This window comes from Zingiber officinale, chromosome 8A (genome assembly GCF_018446385.1).
Source record: "Zingiber officinale cultivar Zhangliang chromosome 8A, Zo_v1.1, whole genome shotgun sequence".
Taxonomy (NCBI): Eukaryota; Viridiplantae; Streptophyta; class Magnoliopsida; order Zingiberales; family Zingiberaceae; genus Zingiber; species Zingiber officinale.
Genome location: NC_056000.1, coordinates 78,284,849 through 78,307,936, shown reverse-complemented (window position 1 = coordinate 78,307,936; position 23,088 = coordinate 78,284,849). Strand labels below are relative to the sequence as shown.

General features: G+C 38.4%; 3 protein-coding genes across 4 annotated transcripts; 1 reads left to right on the top strand and 2 right to left on the bottom strand.

Moving 5' to 3' along the window:
• The first annotated feature begins 942 nt into the window (after positions 1-942).
• Positions 943-7,855, top strand: LOC122009657 (thylakoid membrane protein TERC, chloroplastic-like). Its single transcript, XM_042565903.1, has 14 exons — positions 943-1,120; positions 1,199-1,279; positions 3,170-3,306; positions 3,435-3,511; positions 4,354-4,441; positions 4,523-4,603; positions 4,690-4,746; positions 5,357-5,438; positions 6,125-6,174; positions 6,324-6,380; positions 6,457-6,535; positions 7,039-7,097; positions 7,373-7,430; positions 7,517-7,855. The coding sequence occupies exons 1-14, from the start codon at positions 988-990 to the stop codon at positions 7,609-7,611; spliced, it is 1,134 nt and encodes a 377-aa protein (XP_042421837.1). The 5' UTR covers positions 943-987; the 3' UTR covers positions 7,612-7,855.
• Positions 7,856-8,859: 1,004 nt separating this feature from the next.
• LOC122009656 lies at positions 8,860-19,904 on the bottom strand. 2 transcript variants are annotated; one of them, XR_006119605.1, is made up of 4 exons: positions 19,446-19,904; positions 15,482-19,064; positions 15,193-15,392; positions 8,860-9,162 (listed from the first exon to the last, which is right to left on the bottom strand). XR_006119605.1 is itself a non-coding variant. In XM_042565902.1 (2 exons), the coding sequence occupies exon 1, from the start codon at positions 13,756-13,758 to the stop codon at positions 10,285-10,287; it is 3,474 nt and encodes a 1,157-aa protein (XP_042421836.1). In that variant the 3' UTR covers positions 8,860-9,162; positions 10,248-10,284. The 2 variants fall into 2 exon arrangements, 1 of the variants encoding a protein (XP_042421836.1); XM_042565902.1 differs by lacking the exons at positions 15,193-15,392; positions 15,482-19,064; positions 19,446-19,904 and adding an exon at positions 10,248-13,758.
• A 306-nt stretch (positions 19,905-20,210) lies between these two features.
• On the bottom strand, positions 20,211-20,762 carry LOC122010997. The gene is made up of 5 exons (XM_042567448.1): positions 20,728-20,762; positions 20,605-20,666; positions 20,506-20,535; positions 20,328-20,433; positions 20,211-20,274 (listed from the first exon to the last, which is right to left on the bottom strand). The coding sequence occupies exons 1-5, from the start codon at positions 20,760-20,762 to the stop codon at positions 20,211-20,213; spliced, it is 297 nt and encodes a 98-aa protein (XP_042423382.1).
• Positions 20,763-23,088: the final 2,326 nt, after the last annotated feature.

The window sequence follows — 23,088 nt, the reverse complement described above, 5'->3', positions numbered from 1 at the left end:
ATAAAAGGGAAGGGGAAAAAAATAAAAGGAGGAAGAGAAAAACAGAGGTAAGGACGAAGTGAACTTCCTTGTCGTGCTCACGGGTGGAGATGAGGTCGGAGGCCTAGCGCCAACGACACATACACGCATGTGATGTGGTGAACACGATCGTGAGAAGGCCAAACAAGGTTTATGGAAGCATCACGCCTCTATAAGTGTTATATCCCGATTTGATCTCCCCTCCTTAAACCTCCTTTCGTCTCATCCATTGGCGTAGTTCACTAGCTTCCCCACTCCCCCCTTCGTCGCTGCAGTTGCGCCCTTCCTTACCATCACTTCGACCTCTTTGGCGTCAGTGTCACCCCCCACCCCCGCCCCCCTTTTCCTCCTCTGGTCAACCACCCACAACATGATCCCCTCCCCGCTCTCCTCCTCATCCTCGTCCTCCTCCTCCATTGCCTTCTTTGGCCACACCATTTGCCGGCCAAGTCATCTCGTTATCACCGTTAGTGCAACTATCAATTCCTCCAATGCCATCCCTCCCAAGTACCACAATCATGACAAGTTCAACCTATCGCTCTTCAACGATAACATGCAAAAAGGAGAGTAGCAGCCAACTTCGACACGTCACCATTGTCGTTCCTCGAGCCGCTGTGATCATAATTGACGGTGTTGCCATAGTTTCGTCTGATATTCACAGAATAATTAATTATAGAAATATTATCCAGAATAAAAATAAAAGAGAAAAGATATTAATAAGAACAAAAATATTGGAGGGACATAAATCAGTAAAATTGAAAATAAAAGTAACTTAATAACAACAATTTGCCTAGTCGTTGAACATTTGAATTATCATTATTTTGCTAATTTTTTTTTCTACTCTTACAATAAAAAAAATGAAATAAAATGAAATGAAAAATAAGTCGATTATCGAAATAAATAAATAAATCCACACGCCCCGGAGGGAGGCGGATAACGACTCGCTTTCTTCGGCCACCGTTCCAGCCCATGGCCTTCGCTTCCGCGATCCACCACCGCCCGTGGGTTCGAGCCCCTCTCATGTTCGATCCCGGGCGGCTTGGGGGCTCTTCTGTTTCCTCCCTCCGCCGCCATGCCCTCGCCGCCGCCCCTCGCGATCCAGGTAGTAGTCTTCTTTCTCCTCCATGGATGAATTCTTTGCCTTAGGTTGATTCGTGCTCATTTAGGCTCTGCTTTCCAGCTAGGAGTTGTCGCTTCTGCAGGCTTTCAATTGGCATTCCGTGGGCGAAAGGGACTGACCAAGAAGACATCTCGGTTGCGGGTGACATGCTATGATTTTGCCTTAGTCACTAGTTTTGTGTATTTGGTAATTTGATTTGGTTGGAGAAATAAATGATTTTATATTTACGTGTTCCTGTTGAACTATATTGCTGATTTTTAGCTTGGATGTTTTGTTGTCCGATTATAATAAGATGCATGAGATCGATTTGTAATGAGGTTCGTGTGAGTGATTAGATACTAATAATTAGGAGAATAGAGAAGAGATTAAGACTAATACGATTTAAGAATAATTATTTTGATCAATAAGTTATTGGCTTTTTTATGACGTGCATAATTTATCAAGGTTGATAGTCAAACCAATTTGTATTTTCTTCTTGCAAACGTATTTTATAAATACTACTAGCAATTCTCTTCTCCACCACACCACACTTGTGTTGCAACGGACAAACGGCTATTGTCTTCCTGGTACTGTCCTTTGGTGCTTCACCAGCACAAGAATGACAAATCGTCTTCCTGGTACTGTCCTTTGGTGCTTCACCAGCGCAAGAATGACAAATCGTCTTCCTGGTACTGTCCTTTGGTCCTTCACCAGCACAGGAATGACAAATCATCGAACGAAAAGAAATTAGCACCAACTTTGATAGACCTTTCAGCAGGAAATTGCTACAAAAGGTTAGTTTGGCAAGACATAATCCAGATGAATTTAACTGCCAAATAAAAGGCTCTGCTGTGAATTTGATATTCTTTCATCTCCTAGTGTTTGAGGAGAAGTACTTTGTCAAGGATGAGAGTTATGTTGTAGGCCTTGGTTGATAAAAATAGTTGTTGTGGTCATGCAGTGGATGTAGCAGGCATGACAGTTATATGGTGGATGCTACATACATATTGGTCATATAATGGTTAGTAGGTTGTAGTGGATGTAGTAAGATGTAGTTTAGGCTCGATAGATAAAGCACATTAAGCAATTATTCAATTTTCATCTCCCAAAAAGTATCTGATATCGGTGAGGTTCTTCCTATTTCTAATGAAGTCTCAATATTCCCTTCGTTCTTCCACTATGTTGCTTACAAAATATGGTTTTTTTGTGGTTATAGTTCAGGGTTATTTCTTAGTTCGATCTCTACTGCAAAATTGGACATGAAAGTTTCCTTTCATCCAACTCCTCGCAATTGAAAAGAATAAATACAAATGGAAAAAAAGAATACAATAAGACATTTATCAATATTGATTTTGTTATATGATATACAGATAGAATGTTTCTACATGAGTACATCTAAAATTGCTTATAAAAAAAGCTACAATTGTATTGAACATATTGGTGCCATACATTGAAATCTTTGGAATACTACATATTGGGAGCATTGGAGATGAAAGGATAACTTATCTTTTAGTCTGATACCATTCCCATGTCTCATCTAAGATACAACTATCAGTTATCTTTTACTCTTACTCATGTTAGCAAATTGCTGTTTCTATCAATTTACTAGTGTGATGGATGTTAAAATCTTGTTAAAGATGATAGGTACATAGTTGTGAAACATGAGATTTCTACAAAATGCTTTTATTTAGTAAATTAATTGGAATTTGATGACTAACAATGATTGAAGATTCATTTTGAAGAACAAGAGTTCCTGTGTAGGTGAAATTACTTTTTGGAAAGGATTCTTCTGCTAAATGAGTATTATAGTATGTGTATCTAACAATGAAAATAACGACTGAATCTGGTGCTCTACTTATATTATTTCTGAATAATGTGATATTATATGTATTCATATCATATTGTCTTTAAAAATCCAATAAACATATTGAGGCAGTTCCCTACAGTAAACACAAAAGGCAGTGCCCAACATATTGGGTCGTGATTTTATACTCAGAGCTTGATGGAAATATTATTTTATGATGCATAATGCATGACAATATGTGTTTGTAGAGGATAAAGAGAAGAACAATTCTTCATCACATGATGAGGTAAACATTATTGGGGTGGCTATTCGAGATCCTGTTTCAGGTGGTACAGAAAGCACATTGGCAGACAAATCCTCTTCTATGAAAACAGTTGCATTATGGGTATGGTCTGTAAAGTATATACTTACATGCTAAAGCATAGCTCTGGCAGTTTTATAGTGTGCTCTCGCTATCTTGATTAATGATTAACTAAGTGCCATTTCTTACTATTGTTTCTCATTACCTCTCAGGTGTTTGCTGCTTCGGCTTTTGGAATTTGCTTGGGTTTTAAGGATGGCATTGAAAAGGCATCTGAATTTTTTGCAGGGTATGCGGCATGTATGTTACTAAACTAAAGTTTCTATCTTTGTTTTCCGTTAATATTATCATTGTGCATTTAATTACCTTTTGCAACTGTATCCCTGAGATGTTGTATTGCTACTTGAACACTTTGGATTTTGGTTTAATTTCCTAGGTACTCGTAATGATCTTTCATATTTATCGAGTCTTCTTGATCTTTCCATTTTGATGAGAATATTTCATCATATTTCAAGCATTTAGCTGAGTTTTTAGTTTGTAAAGATCAAGGTTAATTGTTCACTTAGATAATATGCAATTGTTTATTTTTCAAAACTGATTATTCTCAACCATTATACTAATTTGAAAAGTAAAACTTATGGTGTCACAAAAAAGATAATGATAATGTGTAGCTTGGATTTTGCATTTAATGAGAATCTGAGAAGTAGATAGAGAAAGAAGCTTGATATGTCAAAAATTCATAGTTCAGCTATTGCCTTTTAAGTGTTCAATTTCCACTTTTGCCAGTCCACTGTAAACTAATAACATACTGCTCCTTTTCATACTAGTTTCAGCATTCAATTTACATGTGTTATGTGGCATATGACAATGCATACAACTTGGATAATTTATGCTTCACCTTTTCTCTTGAAACTTCACTGATCTATGTTGTTGTAAGCATAAATTACATGTGCTACATAGGTGGTATGTGGTTGATGGTTGTTGTATGCATGCAAATTTCTGACTCCTCTATCTAATTGGTTTGTTCAATGAATATCTTGTGTCAGCTTCGCATTTCTTTTCTTTATATTTCTAGATTACGTGTGAACTTATAGCGACAAGAAGTACTAATTTGACAAATTATTGTTACAGCTATATTCTGGAACAGAGTCTTTCAGTCGACAATCTCTTTGTCTTTGTTTTAATTTTCAGTTATTTCAAAGTTCCTGTGAAGTGTCAGGTAATTTGGTTCCTTTTCTGCAATTATCATGGTTAGGTTAATATTCTGTCTTGAAAAACTTTTCCCTACTAAAATGGTTAGAGTCAAGTGCTTTCATATGGTATTGCTGGTGCAATCATTTTCCGTGCAGTAGTAATCCTACTTGGGACTGCAACAATTCAGGTAATAAACTATCAAATTGTCTTTGTACTGCTTTTGTGTTCCTTATCTTAACACCTTATTCGTAACTGTTCCTTGCCAATGCTCAGAGATTTGAGTTAGTTAATGTTCTACTGGCCTTGATCCTTCTATTTTCATCATACAAGGTAAAATTTCTTAGTTCATTTTCTTTTTTTAGTCGATTCCTGTGTTATTCATTTTCTTGTGATCTTATGCTTAACAGGTCATAGTTTATTTAGGAATTACTGGTAGGATATATCACATGTGGTTTGATAATTTGGAATATGACCACTTAATTGACATCCGAGTGCATTTTGTCAGACTAGTTCATAAAGTCACAGATTGGTTTATCATTATGCCAATCTAGTTGTTACATTAGAAGGCAATCAATCACTTAACCGATAACCATGATTCAAGTCCTCAATTATATGCAGTTTTTTCTGTTTCTTTTCGGATTAAAGATAAATGATGTGGTTTCTGTTATGGAGCTTTTGTTTACTTATAGTAGCTGTCCAAATAAATAGGACAAAAAGTTCTAGTTGTTGTGTTTCAGTTGTTGATATGGTTTGTTTACAGTTTCCTGTGTGTCAACTTCTAAGATTCAAAAGCAAAATATGTGGTTTTTCTTCTCATTCTAGTCGTTGAGATTATATCTCATTCTTTAAGCAGAATTTGGCTTATCACTCTTTATGTTGGTGATGCTAATGGGACAAAATTTTCTTGAAGCACACTTGTAAAATATTGTTGCGTTGACAGTTGTTTTCTGCTGAAGAAGAGGAGGCTGATCTGGCTGATAACTTCATTGTAAAAACATGCCAAAAGTTTATCCCTGTTACAGGTGACGTCCGTATTTTCAGTTGAACTTCATTATTTGCTCAAACTCGAAGTCCCTTTTCTTGATTGCTTTAATATCATAAATTATGATTTTTTTACATAATTTCTGAGAAGAATAAAAAGAGGTATGATAACAGTAGTACACTACTACTTTGTAGAAAATTAGTTAATACACGTTCCCTGTTTTTTTTTTTTTTTTTGGTTGCTGGGCACTATGTTACATAGACTCAAGTACTAGTATATCCTACACTGCTATTGATCTAAGTGTCACATGACTAATAAGAATGTTGAGTGTCCACTTGGAGTGTTCCATGTGGATACAAAGGTGTAAATGAAGAAGTCCAAGTATTAGATGCCCAACATATAAAAGAACATTACAGGTTTAGTATTTTCTGAACTTGATCATATTTTTTGCTGCCAATAATTGATTACTATTGCCTACCAGAAGTCAGAAATCGGGTGTCAAGGACCATCTTTTTGATACAGTTGAAACAAAAAGGATCTCCAACTAGAAATGAGTTGACTACTTGAGTGAAGCGCAACTTTTCTGTTTTTGCCATGATGAAAATAGTTCTTACCTTTTATCAAAAGGAATTATGTCTTGATAGTCTCTAGAAGCATAATTCTTTTCTTGTTCGCAGATCATTCTCTACATCTTTAGCAATCATTTTAATCATGTTCATGTTTCAGATTATTACGATGGGGATAGATTCTTCACAATTAAAGATGGCGTGAGGAAAGTAAGTGTTGGTTGCATCAGGAAAATCTTTTCATCTTAGTGGTTAGGTTCTACTCTAGATGCATGCCCATTTTGTATTTCTTCAGTGCCAAAGCTAAATTATCTAATGTTAACCTTGTATTTTCAATGATGATTTAAAACATTGTGCAGGCTACACCATTACTACTCGCTCTTGCAGTTGTGGAGCTGAGTGATATTGCATTTGCTGTAGGTTATTTGCAAATTCTATTGTTATCAATACTTAACTTAATCTGGCCTTACTAGAAAGAACTCGTGCTTACAGGTGGATTCAATACCAGCAGTTTTTGGTGTTACAAGGGATCCTTTCATTGTCTTCTCATCAAACCTATTTGCTATATGCGGTAATTCGATAATTTGTCACCACACGACTCTTGACGCTTTTGTTTTTGTAGGTTTGAAATATTTGTACTTGATACAATTATCCAATTTAGCTACTTTTTTTTTAGCCAGAGTCTCTACATCTTATACAAATTGTTTAAAATTTCTTATTCCAAGGCACATTTTAGATTTTTTCTGATTCACCAAATGGAAGATGTAACTCACGTGAAAAGTTCAGGTTATGATGGGGCATCAAAGCAAAAATTACTTGGTCCACTAAGTAGAAATATAAAGAGTGGGTACTTATTATGCAGAGAGCCTTCTCAAGCATCACATTTAAAGTCATTTAACATTAGCACGAATAGAGGTTCATTATTCCACTCCAAGTTTAGGATGTTACATGAACCGGGTCTTTTTTTTTATGTCATATAGTACAATACAGATTCGGATCTTGGTTGTTTATCCCATAAGCCTTTTAGGTAATTTCTGTTTCAACTGATCGTTCTTCTTGAATGATGTTATGTAGGTCTAAGGTCACTGTACGTGCTCATTTCGGAAAGCATGTCTGAGATGGAGTATTTACAGGTAAACATTAACTCAGTTCAGTACTAATGATGTTGTCATTCTTTATAATGCATCATCAACATGTTTTTTAGCACATTTATTCATTTAGAGTTCTCTTACCAAGGTAACAAATCTATTGCTGCTTGTTTCCAGTTTTGTAAAGGCCAATACCTGAAATCAGATCTTTAATATTTATGATTTTTGTATTACCTGAATTCATGGATATACATTTGGTTCACGTTCCGTCAAAATACTTTTGCCACGAACTGTAAGCTCAAGTAAATCTAACTTTGCAGCCTGCTATTGGTGTTGTCTTGGGCTTCATCGGAACAAAAATGCTGTTTGACTTTTTTGGTAAGCTAAACTTAGCCATTTTGCGCATGTTGAGTTCGTTGATGGCATGTAGTTTATGTGTTGCCTACTGCGATCTTGCTCTGCAGGGTATCATGTATCGACTGAGGCTTCCTTATGTTTTGTCGCGATAACTCTTGGTACCGGAGTCTTGTTGAGCCTAAGAAAAAACCAGAGCGATTGAGCTAAAGACACCAGAGCAGCAGCATATAGTTCTCTGGATGAAGAACTCAAAGAATTGTGCAATGGATTCTCAAGACAATCGAGCAGCTTATAGAAGTAAAGCAATGAGGCAATGCCATTTCAAAGCTGGGCTGTTCATTACTTTTAGTCATCCTTTAAGATTATATGAGTCCACCTGGGCAAAAATAATTAGTTCTGTTGTAAAATTATCGTGCAGAAAATTTATTGTATTAGTTTTTAGATAACTCGGCATATTTTCCCGGCTGTTTAAGATATTAAATAAAGCAAACAGGAATAATAAGCATGGGTTAAAATTCTAGGGACATTTGACAATAACATAAATAAGAGTTTAAAAATACTTGGTGTTGAGCAAGACAACGATTATAATAATTCTCACAAATAAAAACGAAATCCACAAGATTGCTTGAATTAATTATATATTTCTGTATCTAGCCAAAGGATTATAATGGTAGGACTTCAATTGTTTGTATAAACAGAGAAAGATATGGATTTTTAGAATGAAAACGCATGAAATACTTTGATTATGATTCGTTTGTGGGAAAAACAACCGGAGAAAACAATGATTACAAACTTTTATTCAGCTCTTAATTTATATTTATTATTAACTAACTTTTTAAATACATATCTAATAATTTCAGAATTATCAAAGGTAATTTGAGTATCGATTTAATTTTTCTTTGTAGGCTATATATTTTTTTTTTGAAAAAAATAACAATAGAAAAGTTTAGAATAAAAAAGGCATAATAATAGTATTATAGTTGTTGGAAAAAAAACCATGAATAATCAGTTTTTTATCTTAATATAATAATTTATATCATTCAGATTCTCTTTCCCTGTTTCATATTTTACCTAATTTGTTAAGGCCATACAGAAATCTACAGTTTGTAAGGCTATTCTACTGCACGACAGCCAAAAAAGCTAAAAGTTCATATTGGTTTCTATGTTTTTTATTTTCACTCGGTCTGATTCACGTAGAGATTGTACTCCAAAAAATCTAACCGCTGTTATTTGTGTTTGTATCATTTTTTAATCTTCCAAGTCTCTGCATGTCGCAGTGGCTGCTTGTTCATAATTCATTCCTAGCTTTACCAGATTTCTTCTTCACAGTAAAATGCAATCTACTCAATGAAAGCTTGAAGCAATAAAATTCTGGGCCGTGCTCGATATCAACTGTCAACAGCGAAGCAATCCAAAGAAACAAGCCGTTTTCATAGTAAGATTTAGGACAGAAAAGAAGAATGGGCCAGCAATCGATAAACGGATAAATATCTCATCTGTACAGTGTATAAACTCCATGTTTTTATTAAATCAGGAGTTGTTATAACTCCTGACCGAAGCATTGACCATTTGGGCCATCTAATCGCAAATGCAGAAAAAAGAAGTAATCTATGTACAACGCCACACCTTGAGCTGAATATGAGACTCACTGTGGGGTTAGATAGTTAAATTCCAATTGGCTCTTTTTGGCACTTCAAGCAAAACATGCCTCGTCAACAGGGCTGCTTACGATGCATCACCCATTCGGACCTGCCTGCAAGCGAAACATGAATTATGAGTGTTAGTGACCTCATAAAACATGCCTGATGTCACGTGGAACTGAGTTTACAATTGATATCTACTCTGAATTCAAAATTGTGCATATTTGTATATATGGTCTGGTAAACTCTACCAGTTGGACCATACAAAGTTGCTAAAATATACATTTAATACAAAAAATAAAAATAAAAACTTATTAGATATGCGCTGCAATCCGAGCGACAAGGAACTACCCCGATGGTCAGATTTATTTCATTTTGCTACACAAAACAACTCCTTAATATTTTGCAAAACAAGTAAACCAGTATTATCTGCAAAACAACTTCCAGAAAAAAATGTACAAACTGAGAAGTGTTATCACCATATCAGATGAAAGCTTAGATAAGTTCTTTAAGCAATATAGGTTAGCCGGCATAGCCTAGAGACAATGACAAGTGTTCTGAACTGTGTAGTGTATTTATTTGTCCTGCCGCCATACCCAAAAAAAAAAAAAACAGCATGGTGCACGAAGCTCCCACTAATGCAGGGTCCTGGAGAAGGGTACGATCTATTGTACGCAACCTTATCATATTTTATAAGAGGCTATTTCTGAGACACAAATCTGTGATCTCTACGTCACATGACGGCAACTTTACCGTTGTGCCAAGACTCCCCTCTTCTCCTGCTGCCATACAGCCATACCAACAAGACTATAAAATCCAAGACTGGAGATTCCAACAATGAACGGACATAAACTGCTTATCTTTCCATAGAAACTAAACTTATAGCAAACAATGCAAAAGCATGTCAATGAACTTTAAGACAATAAACATGTACTCTGCCAAATTAACTGACATGTATAACATAAAGAATGGGGATTCTCACTTTGCTTCAATAAAGGGATTTACAGAGTCAAATCAAGGCAAAAAGCGAAGTTAATTATCTTTTGGCATGAACAAGTCAAAATGCCACAGAACAATAACAAGAAGATGCAGCTGGAGTAGCATAATTGATGTACACAAAAACCAAAGGATTACTACTTACTGCTGGATAAAGATTGATTGACATTTAAAAATCTGATGATGTTATCACAAGAATTACCTGAGTGACTCTGCAACACAAACACCGAGATTAGAATCTAGTACAATTTTTTATTCATAATGTGGTCGTAATTGAGTTGAATGGGCCTCTCTTGACAAAATGTTTCATCCTTGTAATCCTCATCAGTGGAGTTCTTTTGACATACCAATCTGTTTTCATTTAATAGATTCAACCCCAGAGCATTCCAATTACCATTGCTCTCACTAATAGTGTTTATGTCCATGAGAGGATGGAAGTTCTCTACATTTACATCCATATCTTCATTAAGATGATCAGCTGTGTCTCCTGATCCAACCGATGCTGTGCCAACATTTAGATTGTGATCATGATCCAGGCCAGTGGAAGGGCCGCAGACAGCCAAGGTTCCAGTGTCAACATCATTAGCAATTCCAGTATCTGATGGATCTGCAGTATCTTTCCTCTGCCTTTTCCATTTCTTAGTTGATGAGGTGCCATCGTCCTCAAAATCTTCCTCTTCCCTATCCCTATGCAGATAAACCCACAATTTTCTTTCACTATCAAACTGTACACAAGGATCAAGCTCATAATGCAATCGATCTAGAGCCCCACTCACTACTTGAGTCACCTGTGTATCAGAAACATTTTCAACAACATATTGTGAGTCCCTCAGCAGAGTACAAACATCCGCCCTAGTTCCAATACTACCAGGCAACCTGGCAGCTGCATCTCGAACAAGACAAAGAATAGTAACGTGAGGTGGCCGATCAGGTTTAAGCATGAAATGATCCCGTGCCTTTGATGTTGGCTTTCCGCCTCCTCTCTTCAATGGAGCAACAATTGATTTTCTTCCATCAGCAGCAGTGTAGGAAAAGGCCCTATCTGGAACTGAGTACCTTAAAAATTCCTCTCTGCGGAAGTATGCTCTTACCTCATTTGAACTTGAACCAATAGTGTTTAGACTCTTTTGGGCTCTCAGATCTTTAAACCTCTCCTTCTCATCCAAGTTTGAAAGCAAAGAAGTAGGAGGTGGAGGGAGGCTCCCAATCTGCTGCAAGGTCTCCTGGCCACTCTTGAGCCAATTAGCAAAAGCATCAACAAGCTTTACAAGCATCTTGTGAGGAATTCCCCATGCTTCTGAAGAAGTCTCCTCTTCTGCATTTTCATCGTCAGGTAAACCAGAAGAAATAGGGCCTGTCCATGACCAACTTTTGTTTAACTTCTCATAGCATACTAGGGGCTTCCAACCCTTGGCTCCTAAAGGTGCTGTCTTAGATGAAAATACCCTTAAAGCTCCTCGGACTAAATCTTGAAGTGGTTCCTGTGTTTCAAGGATGCATGGATCTCCAGGGTTTGATCTTACTCGATCAACGATCTCTTGAAAAGTAAGAGAAGGCAAACTAGCTTGGTTTACCATATTCTCAACAGAATGGGCAAGGTGCATATTGTTTTCTGTCTGGCACATGTCGTTCAGCTCTTTTATATTTTGCATAGGGCTATAGTTTCTGTTGTGAAGATGAACATCATTAAATGTGGAATCTTCTGTCTGATTAATCATTGCCTTTCGTACAGCTGAAAGTAGATGCACTATGGAAAACGAGAAACCAGTATGAATAGTTGGTGTGATAAGGGCGAATGGCTTCTTCTGTAATTTTGGCTTAGGTTCTACATCTTCTGCATCCATTTTAGATATTGCCTGATCTGAATTTACTGCAGCCAGAGAGTCAGTTTCAGCAACTGCTTTCCTTTTACCCTTCTGCTGCTTTGCATTGGGCTTTAGATAACGGGGATCATCTGGCTCATCGGGGTACTGACCATTAACCTTCCATTTAGGTTTCTTTGATGAAGAATTACAACCTTTTAGGGGAAGGCCTGATGTTTCAAAATTAGCATCCGGCTGAGAATCGGAGAATTTCATGGTGTTCTCCAATCTATTAGTTCTGTTATTGCTGCCTTTTAACTTTGAAATTGCATCCATGTTATCCATATGTTCATCCATCATATCACCACTGTAATCAGCATCATAAAATGACTGCTGTGAAGAATGATCCTTGCCAACCATCCTTTTGTGCTTCTTCTCAATTTCATACTCAGGCTTGATATTCCATTTATTAATTCTGGTGTTCAAATCATCCGACTTCAGGAGATAATCCAGTGAAATTGAGTCCTCATGGACCTTGTTTTGCCTGATGGGGCGATTCAGCATAAGACTTTGAGTTTGATCTGTGGTAGAAGGTAAAAATTCTCTCTCAAAACTTCTAGCCTCTCCTGTATGTTCAGGTGATTCATCAACATAAGAAGCAATAGTTACTGTATGATGTACATTTCCATTTTTCCTCCGAGAATGACTGAAACCACTGTAGTCTGCAGGCTCTTCTTCATCACTATACATGTTGGCACTGTGCCTTTTCACTGGTTTCTGATTCTTTCCTGTTCTAGACAGACAACTAGCTGCAATACTTCTGTGTCCTGATTTCAACTCTTTTGGTGGAATTATATACTCTTCCTCCATGTCATCTTGATCTTCACTAGTATAATGTATAGTCCTTGAAGGAGATTCCAGATGATATTCTGTATATTTATTCTTCCCACTGAAAGGCAACTTTGGAATTTTCGCTTTAGATTTTGAGGACATTCCATACTTCAAAGCTGAAGGATGTGCAGCTGATGTTCCAAAACTCTCCTGTGTTGGAAACTTGGAAGCAGTAACCTTTAAAACTCCTTTTGTTTTCCCTTTACCAAATATCACAGGCTCCACACCCATGCCAATCTCACGAAGCTTGATATCAATTGAAGGCTTTGGAAACCGACGAGCCACCTTAGAACTGTGCCTCGAGTAGAGATGATGCAAATTTCCTTCCCCTGAATTCGTCTCAAACCAAATATCCCCATTCCTCTCAAGAGGCCTCTGTCTCTTTACCATATTCAGAAACTGAATTCTTTCTTGAATAGAATAACCAGCACAATTTTGAAATGCATCCTTCATGTAGACAAGACTCCTCACCATAGAATTCTGATATCTGTGCAGGCAATGGTAGTGTTCACGCCGTTGCATGGAAATCAAGCCGTGGCGATAAACAATGATCTTAGGGTCACATAACCCACCTTTCAACTGACTGAAAAAAGTATTGAGCGGGCTCCCGAATTGGAAATTTTTTCCAGAAAACAGCTCTTTGAGGGTAATCGCAAACGTCTCCTGGTCCATGTCCGGAAGGTACTCCGCCAGCACGAACCGCTCCTCCTCCGTGAGGCACTCATTCCACGTCTCCAAAGATAAAATCGAACTCAAGTCAGGGAGATCGAAGAGCTCAAGCGGGAAGCCAAAGTTCTGGTTCCCCACTTGACACAACTGAGCTCCGGGCTCACTGACTTCCAACTGATCACACTCATCCGTCTCCATGCCGGAGTCCACATAAGAAGCCTCCGAAACATAAGACTCCACCTTGCCGATCCCCGCAGAGGGCTCTGCGTCCTCGTCCTGGCTCGATGCGCTCCGGGGCGAGGAATCATCGGCCGCCCTCAAAACCCTAGATGCATTCTTCAAAATCGCCATGCGTATACCTCCCTGCTAAAGAAACAATCGTTCGCCTATCCGCAAGAGCAAAATCGCCTGGTACAACCGCAGGCGATCAAACAAAGCAAGAAAAAGAACGAAATCGAAACCTTTAAGACAACAACAATAAACAAAGGGGAGATAGAGAGAGAGAGAGAAGGCGGCAGGAGAATGGGAGGAGAGGATGGACGTACCAGGAAGAGAGGAGGTGAGGCGAGAGCGAGGATCGGATTGCGAGCCGCCGCCGCCGAAATTTTTGTAGATGGAGGCGGAAGAGAAAACCCTAAGGAGTAAGGGTGTCAATTCGGGTGGGTCGGGTCGGGTTGGGTCGGGTTAATTTTTTTTTTTTTTATAACCCAACCCGAACCCGACCCGAACCTGAATTCAACCCGAAACTCCTAAACCCGAACCCGAACCCGCCCAACCCGCCCAACCCGAACCCAACCCGTGTAACCCGAAAATTCGATTCAAAATGACTTTTTGGAGCTATTTTCCCTATAATTCTTCACTTTTATCTCAATATTTCATTATTATCATACTAACTTGATATTAATATACATAAAACATCTTAATTTTCAAAATAAAATTTGATTTAACCCTAAAAAAACCCCACTAAACCCTATATTTGGGTCAACCCGAACCCGACCCGACCCAACCCGAAAATCTTCAACCCGAATACCCTCCAACCCGAACCCGACCCGAACCCGAAAATGTCCAACCCGAACCTGATTTTTTTCGGGTCGATTCGGGTTGGGTCGTCGGGTCGGGTTCATTTTTGACACCCCTACTAAGGAGGGAGAAAGCGAGAACGAGTCGAAGGGGGAGAGAGAGAAAGAGAGAGATATAGAGAGAGAGAGAGAGAGGGATGGGGCGGTTAGAATAAGCAAGGGAGAGGCGACGGATTTGTGTGCGTTGTCTCGAGGAAGGAGAGGCAGAGTACCGAGTTGTGGTAAGTGGGTTTAGGGATGGGGATCCGATAACTTGATCCGTTAAAGGAGACGCCCGACCCGATTGGCTTATGATCGTTATATTCCAACTATAATCATTGTACATTATTCGGTCATTAAATATTCCAAAGCCAATAATATATATTATCACTATCGTGATAACTGACGTCAAAAAGGACTAGTGCAATATCTGATCAATCTTCTCATCTTTCAATCTCCTCACTATCAGTTCCACTTCCTAAACATGAGAACCATGAGCTATATGGTTAACTCCATAAGCAATGTCTTGCCAATTGATACTCGTTAGTTTAGTTTAAGAAGGAAACAGTCTCATGAAATAAATTCATCTGTTGCAGCCCATTGAAATAATCGTTCTGTTGGTGCAACCAAAGAAAGTTATCCCCAAAGCCTAATGTTTTGTTGATTGCACAAGGTTAGTAGTTCGTAGTGAAAGTTCTGGCAATGAGATTTCTGTTTTGTTCATTACCTTGGTGTGGTGGAGCAGCAGCAGGAGAGTATGATGGTGGTGGAGGCTGGTATATCCTTGGCCGCCATAACGAGCTTCAGCTGCTGCTGGATGATAAGATCGAGCAGGCCATCCATTCCAGGAATAGGAGCCCCAGCCTTGTAAGCCTTTGCTGATGCTGACTTTCTCGTCCTTACCCATCTCCCCTTCTACTTGAATAACTGTTCAGATATTAAACAAACAAGAGAGAAACATGAATCGCAAGAAAGCAAAACAGGAAGAGGAATCAAGGAGCAGTAGTGACACTCACCGGAGCTAGAAAATTTGGGAGTTGCCAAGGAACGTGTAGTCCCTCACTTATTAGTACCAAGAGGGAACCATCAGCCATGGGTTCTTTGGATAACACTTGAAGATTCCAATTTTGGCATGCAAATTGTACATTATTCCAAAAACTCATTTGCCTTTGGCTTCCTAATCACGCAAGAATAGCATAACTAGCATTGATATATGAACTAAAAAGACAACATTTTATAAGCATTGTATCTTTCGATACAAGAGATGCACTAGAAGAAGCCGTCTCATTGTTCGGACCAAAATTTGGCGTTTGGTTCAGTGAAAAGAATCAAGAACCATGGAAGTGGAGTTGCAAAAGATCTAGTTTTTGCGTTGGTGAAATTTCCTTCCGGAATAATTAAAGTAGATTAAAGACTAATCAGCATCAGTTCCAATTGCACTATGAAATAAACTACTAGAAGATTAATGCTGATAACGACATACAATTTCTGACTGCTTTTCCATGTACAAGTGGAGAAAAATACAGACACGGTTTTATTTTCTTTGCAAATAATTGGTTTCACCTAATTTACATGTATTACCATAACTCAAACTTGCAACAATTTCAAAGAAAGAAACAACTTTCACCAATGAAACACCATTAACAAAAGCTGCTCTAATGAGCCAGCAGAGGAAAACGAATAAGACAAACGGAAGGTATCCTCCAAACAGGAAAATATATGTTTGAAGAGCTTTGTCACATCATAACCATAGTAATATTATTTGCCAACAAGAGATGAGTTACTCTTCTGGTTGTGGAAACTGTTTGGACCTGTCCAAGACAATTCCATAAAAAGTTGGTTGAGTAGAAGATACATACCAAACACTTTGGTTATCTATAACAGTTTACACAACTTAAGCAACTGGCCGACGTCCAGCTCTAAGCTTCATGTGTTGTTTATGAAACACTGGTTGTATGCGCTCAAAGAATGATGGCGTTTTAGGCTTGGCACCAAAAAGGAAAACACTCAAAGGTACTCTAGTCCTCGGAGGCCTATCTGAGTGAACGCAAGGGCTGCCTGGAGGAAATGGTTCAAAATTTTCACATGATTTAGACAGTTGTTCCTCAATTTCAGCTTGAAGCTTCCTTACATGGTCTTGCCCCAACTGCAGTTCACCAACTGCCTTAGTATTCTCCTGTTTCATATTCATCACCTCGCCTTGAAACTTTGCAGCCTCGTAAAGAGTGAACAAAACATCCACAGATTCCATTTTTGGATTGTTTGCACTGGATATCTCCACTTGCAATTCAAAAAGACTTGAGATCCTACTCTGCAACTCCCCTCTCAATAATTCACTCTGTTCCAACCATACACAGAGTTCGGTTTTCAATTCTCTCAATCTTGTGATTATTGGTTGTGACTCAGATTTCTTTGTTGGATCGGCGGTGGGACTATCCTCACTCTGTACTGTGTTCTTTTTCTTGAGCTTACTGATATCAGTTTGTAGGTCTTCATATTTGGATTTCAGCTCCTGCATGTGATGGAATGACGTACTGAACCTTAGCCAAAAATCTAAATTACCCTCAATCAGATTGTCAATATCCCTTCTGAACTTTTCTGCAATAGTTGAAATATTATTTTGCTCGTCTGCACAAGTGCTCTCTGCCAGGCCTTTTTCTGGAAACACAGCAAGTGACTGACTATTAGTGGATGGTACATTTAGCCCATCAGGTGTCTCAGAACCTTGAGGTTTACAATTCTGTGGGAACTCAACCTTCTGTTGACCATGCCAAGAGTCCACAGTAACAATACAACTTGTCTTTTGAGAGGCCAATTTTTGTCTCAACATCTGTATGTCCTCATCTTTCATTGAAATGGTGTTTTTCAGTTCTGCTATCAAAATCAGTGTATCTTGAAAATATTCAGCATGTTTCTTCTCAAGTTCGGAGAGTCTTCTCTTTGTCTTTTCATCATTTTTTAAAAGTGCTGTGTACTCAACTTGTAAAATCCCTTCTTTACCGTCTAATCCGCTAGGAATCTTTTGATGAAAGCAAATAGTGTCATCTTTTCCATCAAGCAGCCTTTCTGAATTGTTGATTAGAAGCATGCTAGAATCAGTTTGTGATGACCCTTTCTCCTCTACTCGATTTATTTCCTTTGGGTCATCAATCTTTTCTGTAACATCCTTGAGTTTAAAAGCTGCCTCACTGTGGGAATCATCTTCCTGACAATGCCCATATTCTTGAGTTGTACGAACTTCTTTCTCCAAATCGTCCTTAATAACATTGATTTCAGTTATCTCATTACTTTGAAATAGTTCTTCTGGTTCAGTGTTACATGTGGAAGGCTCTTCCTCCATGAGTGCATCTGCAGTCCAATCATCTTTCAAAGCTTTGAAAGACTGCAACTTCTCTGAGATATTGCTGAGACTGCAACAGGTTTCTGCAAAGTTTTCACTGAAATTGATTTCTTCGTCATGGACAAATTTCTCAATTGCCCGGACTCTGGTCAACTCTTTTTCAGTTTCCTTCAGTCTTTTAGACAACGCATTTGAGTCATTGATGAGAGTTGATTTCTCCTCTTCCAATCTCTGAAGCGATATATCAAGTTCATTGTTTTCTGAAGTTAACTGATTAATTTGTGCAGACTGCGATGAAACAGTTATTTCCAATGTGATAATTTTATTTACAAGCTCATTAATCTTATCAGCAATTTCTATCGTAGAACCTTCAGGACTCATCTCAAAATGTATCTTAATGTTCTCACATATGTACTGTAAGTCGAGCCTTGCTTTGTTTAGAGCATCTTCCTCTATTTTTTGAGCAGCAAAGCTCATCTGTGTGGCTTTGCTAGATACTTCAGTATTCTCCACCTCCTCACCTTTAAGAGACTTCAGCTTTTGATTAGCAACCTCAATTCTTTCGGACTCTACTTTCACTTGTTCCAGAGATTTCTTTCTCCATTCCTTCAAGTTAACCATGGCATCCTCACAAGACCTAAGAGCTGTTGCTGCCATTAAAGAACGAGCCTCATTGTCCTCAATGACTGCATCGGTACTGAACTCATCTTGCAGCCGAGAAACTTTTTCTTGCATATCCATGACTTGCTTTTCGATACCCCAGTACTTGGCTATCCCGCTTTCATATGAACTCTTGATGAATTCTTTTTCAGTATGCAGAACCAATATTTCTTTCTGAAGCTTACTTATCTCTTCTTGGGCCTCTTCTTCACTCATCTGAGGCACACTAATCTTTTTCAGCTGCTTCTTTATGGATGATTCACTTTCTCTCCTTTTTTTCATCAATCCTTCCACTAGAGGTTTGTTAATTTTACTCGGATCAATAGGGATAATTGCTTTTGGAAGATTATCGTCCTCCTCCTCGAGCATGGCATACTGGACTTGATCAGGACAAGCAGTTGCTATGGTGTGGTTGGCCTTGTGCAACTCTCCTGATACGTGGTCATATCTTTCAGCCAAATCTCTGTATGCCCTGTACGCATCTTCTGTAAAACCTATCAACTCCGGTCTCCTTTTGAAGTACAATTCCGCCCTCTTAGCAAAAGAATCAGCATCTGCTTCAATGAGCTTGAGCATTTTTTGCACAATGTCCTCCATTTCTGCATTGATCCTATTTGTAAGGAAATGAAGCACACGAAAACAGATTTCTCACAACAAAAATGTTTGATTATGGAGAGCTTGAGCATTTTTTGCACAATGTCATCCATTTCTGCATTGATCCTATTTGTAAGGAAATGAAGCACACGAAAACAGATTGCTCACAACAAAAAATGTTTGATTATGGACATCTGTATGCCAAGGAAACTGAAATTTGAAACCCTATCGAATGTTTTTCGAGCGCATCCATGATTTATCAGATTCAGTAGAAAAAGGGGCATAATAGCACACAATCTCGACTTTCCCAAAAGAGATGATCGATAAAGAAAAAAGAGAGATTAAAAAAAACAAATAAACAGATGGAGCAAGGATCAAAAACTTGCCCTGGAGGTTGCTGTCGAGCCATTTCGACTGCTTCGTCCGGATGTGGCTCGCCCACCACCACGAGTACGCGTTGCTCGCCGCCCTCTGCAGCATCTTACAGCTCTTTTCTGTGCAGCTCTTCTCCACCTATCTGATAAGAGAGACGAGAGCGCCGACCAAGGAAGAAGGAGGAAGATGGGGTAAAAGGGCAAACGAGAAGCAAAGGAAGCATTTTTGTCGCAGCAGTTAAAAAGGGTGAAAGGAGACGACGAGGAGATGGCATCGCAACCTTCCTTCCCCATCCTCGCTGTCGCCGGTTAAACAGGGAAAAGAAAGGAGATTCGCCGGCGCAAAAGGAGCGCTGTTTGGCCGCCACCATCGCGTGGCCTGCACGTTGAAACCGGTCGCCATTAACCAACCTCCTATTTATATCCGAGGATTTCATCACTCAACAGACAGACAGATATTTTTTTACTTCTTCTTTTATTTCTTTTTTAATTTTTTTTGAAATGACTTTTTAAAAATAAAAAAAAAAACTACAACAAAACAAAACAATTTAATTATCTGGTTTCATTTCACTATCTTTCCCCTCAGCATCCTTCCATCCAAGTAAACATGGATGCATTCCAAGCATCTCGAATCGATCATAATCATTGCAAATCTACAAATGTATCATAAGACCTGCACAAAGTAATAAAGATATCAGATAATGGACGAAACAAATAAACGTTTGAAAGTTTCATTGATTATCGACGAAACAGTATGGGTTTATAAGAAGGTATACCTCAAGATAGAATGACTAGAGCAAGATAAATGGATCCACAGAGGAATAAGTATGATATTAAACCCCTGAAAACAAAACAATAAGATATATGAATTGGTTCATTAACAATAAACCTCACCAAATAACCCCCCATCCAACACCATTACAGGGGCAAGGACAAATTTCAGCAAACTTCTCAGCATCACTAGAGTAAACTCTTCGAGATATCAGATCGTCGTAGATATCTGACGTAGAGAAAGCGTCTGATAGTTTCAGGTGTTTCCTTGTTACAACACAATGCCGTAAGTCAATCTTACCGTCGACAGAAAACAAGCTGTTCAGGACACCTGCATTACATTGAAACACAGATTATGGTATGGATAAGTTCCAAAATGTGCATTTGATAGATTGCATACCTATAAACAGAAGAACAAACCGGAGAATGAGAACAGTTGAAGTTAGTGATCCTGTCTGGAATCTGAGTCATATGAAGGTCGGATGAGTTGTTGCCGGCGTTGACGAAGAGATGATTGAAACACCTTTCGCGTATGTGCTTTCGAAGATGGACTCCCATGTGGTGCTGATGGACGATGATGACTGAACTAACGGTACCTGAGCTCTGCGCACACTCAGATAAACACACGGACGTTAGAGGCCAGAAACTAGGAAAAAAGTACCCGGAGCAGACCCTCCGACGCTTAAGTCAAGTATTTTTTCCCCAGAAAAATAGTGTACGAAGGAGATAGAAAGTAGAAGACAAGTGTGAATTGTAAGAAAGCATACCCGCATGAGGGAGAGGACCTTCCTTTTTATATGACAGTGCGTACCTTCTGTTGGTCCCTTTGGAGGCCGGCAAGAGGGGAGGGGTGAATTGCCCTACAAAATAAAACTCAAACCTTTCTCGAATTTCAACTATATAATGGACACTTGTAATAAATAAATAAAAGAGACTAAGTAAAGAAAAGCAGACACCATAGTTTTACTTGGTTTGCAATCGGGGGATTGCTAATCCAAGGAATGTAAGCGCACTATCTGATTCTCCTCTGGGCGGAGTAGCCTCTTTACAACGTTGACAGCACAAATGAAAAGAACAGAATTGAAAGCACAGAAGGAATTGATTACAAGTTCGTTATTTGATCTGTGCAGACCAGTACTATATTTATAGTACTGGTCCGGGCGCCTGGAAGGGGTTCCGGGCGCCCTGGGGGGGATAAAATCTTATCCCCCAACGATCAGATCGCGTTTGACGCGATCCTGGTCAAAAGTCAGCTCCGGGCGCCCGAACCCTCAATAGTGCCCAGGGCGCCCAGACCCCTCAAGTCAACTTTGTTGACTTTTTGTGGTCCGGTTCCACTGCTCCGGTTTAGCTCGTTTCGGTCCGGGTCTGTTCGCTCCGGTTTCGTTAGCTTGGGTGATCTCGGCCTTCCGGAATAGGGCTCACCCGAACCCATGTTCCGGCCTTCTCCTCAAGCAGCCTTCCTTCCCGGTTTCTCGTCCCTTGAACGCCGCGCACGTTCTTCTCGTCCACCGGTGTACTCTTCCGCGGACACCTCGTCCCTCGGACGCACCAAGCCCGTCGGCTCTCTCCCGTGACGTCCTTCTCACTAGCCGCGTTTTCCGCTCGACTTCCTGTGTTCCTAAGCTCCTGCACACTTAGACACAAGGGTTATACAAACGCAGGACCTAACTTAGCTTGTTTGATTACATCAAAACACCTTGGGGTTTCAACAATCTCCCCCTTTTTGATGTAAGCAACCCAAGTTAAGTTAGGGTAACCATATGCAATAAAAACAATTTATATTCAAATAAGTCCAAATATTTTTCAATTGAAAAATTATAGTACCTCCCCCTAGATTTAACATACTTCTCCCCCTTTGATCACATAAAAATTGGGGTTATAAATAATTCTAAGTTAAATTCAAACAAAAAGTTTAAGTGTAAAATATTTAATTATGTCTAAGTAAAATTCAATTTAAAGACACTCTTCAGAATTTTTCTTTCGAAAGAAAAACAATTAAGTAAAACATTTTTCAGATAAAACAGTCATAAGTGTTAAAAAAATTTTAAGTTTGAAACTTATCTCAACATTCCTAAAAAAATTTTCTAATTAAAAAATTCTAAGTTAATATTCATAAGAAACAATTCTAAGTCAATTTTAAGAAAAATTATAAGGCAATATTATCAAAAAAAATTCTAAGATAACTTAAAAAAAATTTCTAAGTCAATTTTCATAAAAATAAAAAAATTTTAAATTAAAAATTTTTTTAAAATATTTTCTAACACAAATTGAATAACTCTTTTAAAGTATTAAGTAATTTAAATTAATGCTTTTTCAGTTAGTCAATTAAACTCTTCATTTCGATACTTGGCTCCCAGGTCGTGGCGAGGCACTAGGCCTTCTTGGTTATTGGAGTAACAACCACTTCCTTAGACAAAGCCTCATAAAGAAATTAGTTGTTTAATTTTCTTGCTGAAAATGCTAAGTCTGATTTTAATTTTAAATTAAATAAGTTTTTGGAACCCAATAGAGGTTCCTACCTACAGGATTCACCAAGTATTTCCTAGGTATATAGATTTTTGATATATTTCTAATTTGACTTTGATGAAATCTATAATACCAATTTAAACCTCTATAATTTCTAAAAGTAGAAATATTTGAACCATTAGATTTTTTCAATCTTTCTATTTCTTCTTTTAGTTTTTCATTTTCAATTTTCAATTTTTCAAAATCCTCTATAAGACATGATTTTGCCAAAATTCTCTTTGTTTCTAAAATTTCATTTTCTAATTTGGCATTTTTATTTTCTAATTTATACATGGATTTAGTCATAGCTTTGATACCAAAGTAAAGTTCATCAGGGGGTAAGAGGCATACCTCACTTACCATATCAGACTTGAAG